The following is a 1,070-nucleotide window of genomic DNA, read 5'->3' on the forward strand; positions in this document are numbered from 1 at the left end:
ACTGCATCAAAAGAAATGTCGAGTCTTCGACCACTACTGTAATGAACGATGGTGGATGGCATGACAACCCGACGGCAGCATTACCACAGTACGATAGTATAGTGCGACCACCAAGTGCAATTGAACCCCACACAGATCCCCCACTCCGAGAATCATGCCCGTTGGGGCGGACACAAAAGTCAAGTTTGACTATATTACCGGTAGTACAGTAACACTACGTTATACTATTCCGTTTGGAAAATCTACCGGTAACGATATGAGGGCGGTAACTGGAATTTGCGTCATGTCAGTCCTGCCTCCTCCAAGCCCACAGCCAGTCCCTGCCGCCGAGCTCCCTGCGCAACAGGCGACGCTTGAGCCCGATGGCATGTCCAGCACCGAATGGCTGAAGAACGTCAGGACTGTTGTCGCGGAGGACACACTGTACTGCGACGACTACAGCGTGACCGTCCCAGCGCAGAGGATGATCACAGCATACCACGTGTCCGGCGTCAAAGGGCTAACGCTGATCAACACTAACGTGTGCGACTCGGACCTTCGCGACGGTCTTCTCTTGGGCCTGAGCGCTGCAAGCTTCACGACAACCGTGAACACGTACAACGGTCGGCGGGATTTTCTCTCTATTACGCCGTACCCTCGGTCAGCCAAGCTGGACAGTCGCAGCCATCGATACACGATGACGTTTGACCCGAACATGTTTTCCAAGTTCCATATGGCTCAAACAACAGAGCGAGGGGTGAGGCAAGTGCACTATTTGCTGTTAGCCAAGGCCGACCCCTTCGAGAGCCGCCTCGCGGGCTTCGTCCACGCTTGTCATCCCCTCCTTCTAAATCGCATGTGGACCAAGTTCTTTCCTCAGGGTCAAGCGAACGATTACAACCAACACAAGACCGTCGTAAATGTATTCTTTGCCCACCGTGTGGGTGTAGAATACCGCGACCGCGTGAGGAAAGTAGGTGACGCCTTCGAAATCGAGGCGGTCGAGCCGTCGATATGGTACGATCGGTTGTTGGCACATGCTGTGCGCAAGAAGCGCGTGGCGGCTGTCACGAGTTGGCTCCTTTCGCTGG

The 1,070-nt window shown here is 54.6% G+C and overlaps 1 protein-coding gene across 1 annotated transcript; it reads left to right on the top strand.

Annotated features, from left to right (window-relative positions):
* Positions 1-283: 283 nt before the first annotated feature.
* On the top strand, positions 284-1,052 carry H257_19582 (hypothetical protein; the record flags this gene model as incomplete). Its single annotated transcript, XM_009848716.1, has 1 exon — positions 284-1,052. A coding segment is annotated over one exon (768 nt), but the record flags the coding sequence as incomplete, so codon positions are not given.
* Positions 1,053-1,070: the final 18 nt, after the last annotated feature.

This window comes from Aphanomyces astaci (genome assembly GCF_000520075.1).
Source record: "Aphanomyces astaci strain APO3 unplaced genomic scaffold supercont1.826, whole genome shotgun sequence".
Taxonomy (NCBI): domain Eukaryota; phylum Oomycota; class Saprolegniomycetes; order Saprolegniales; family Verrucalvaceae; genus Aphanomyces; species Aphanomyces astaci.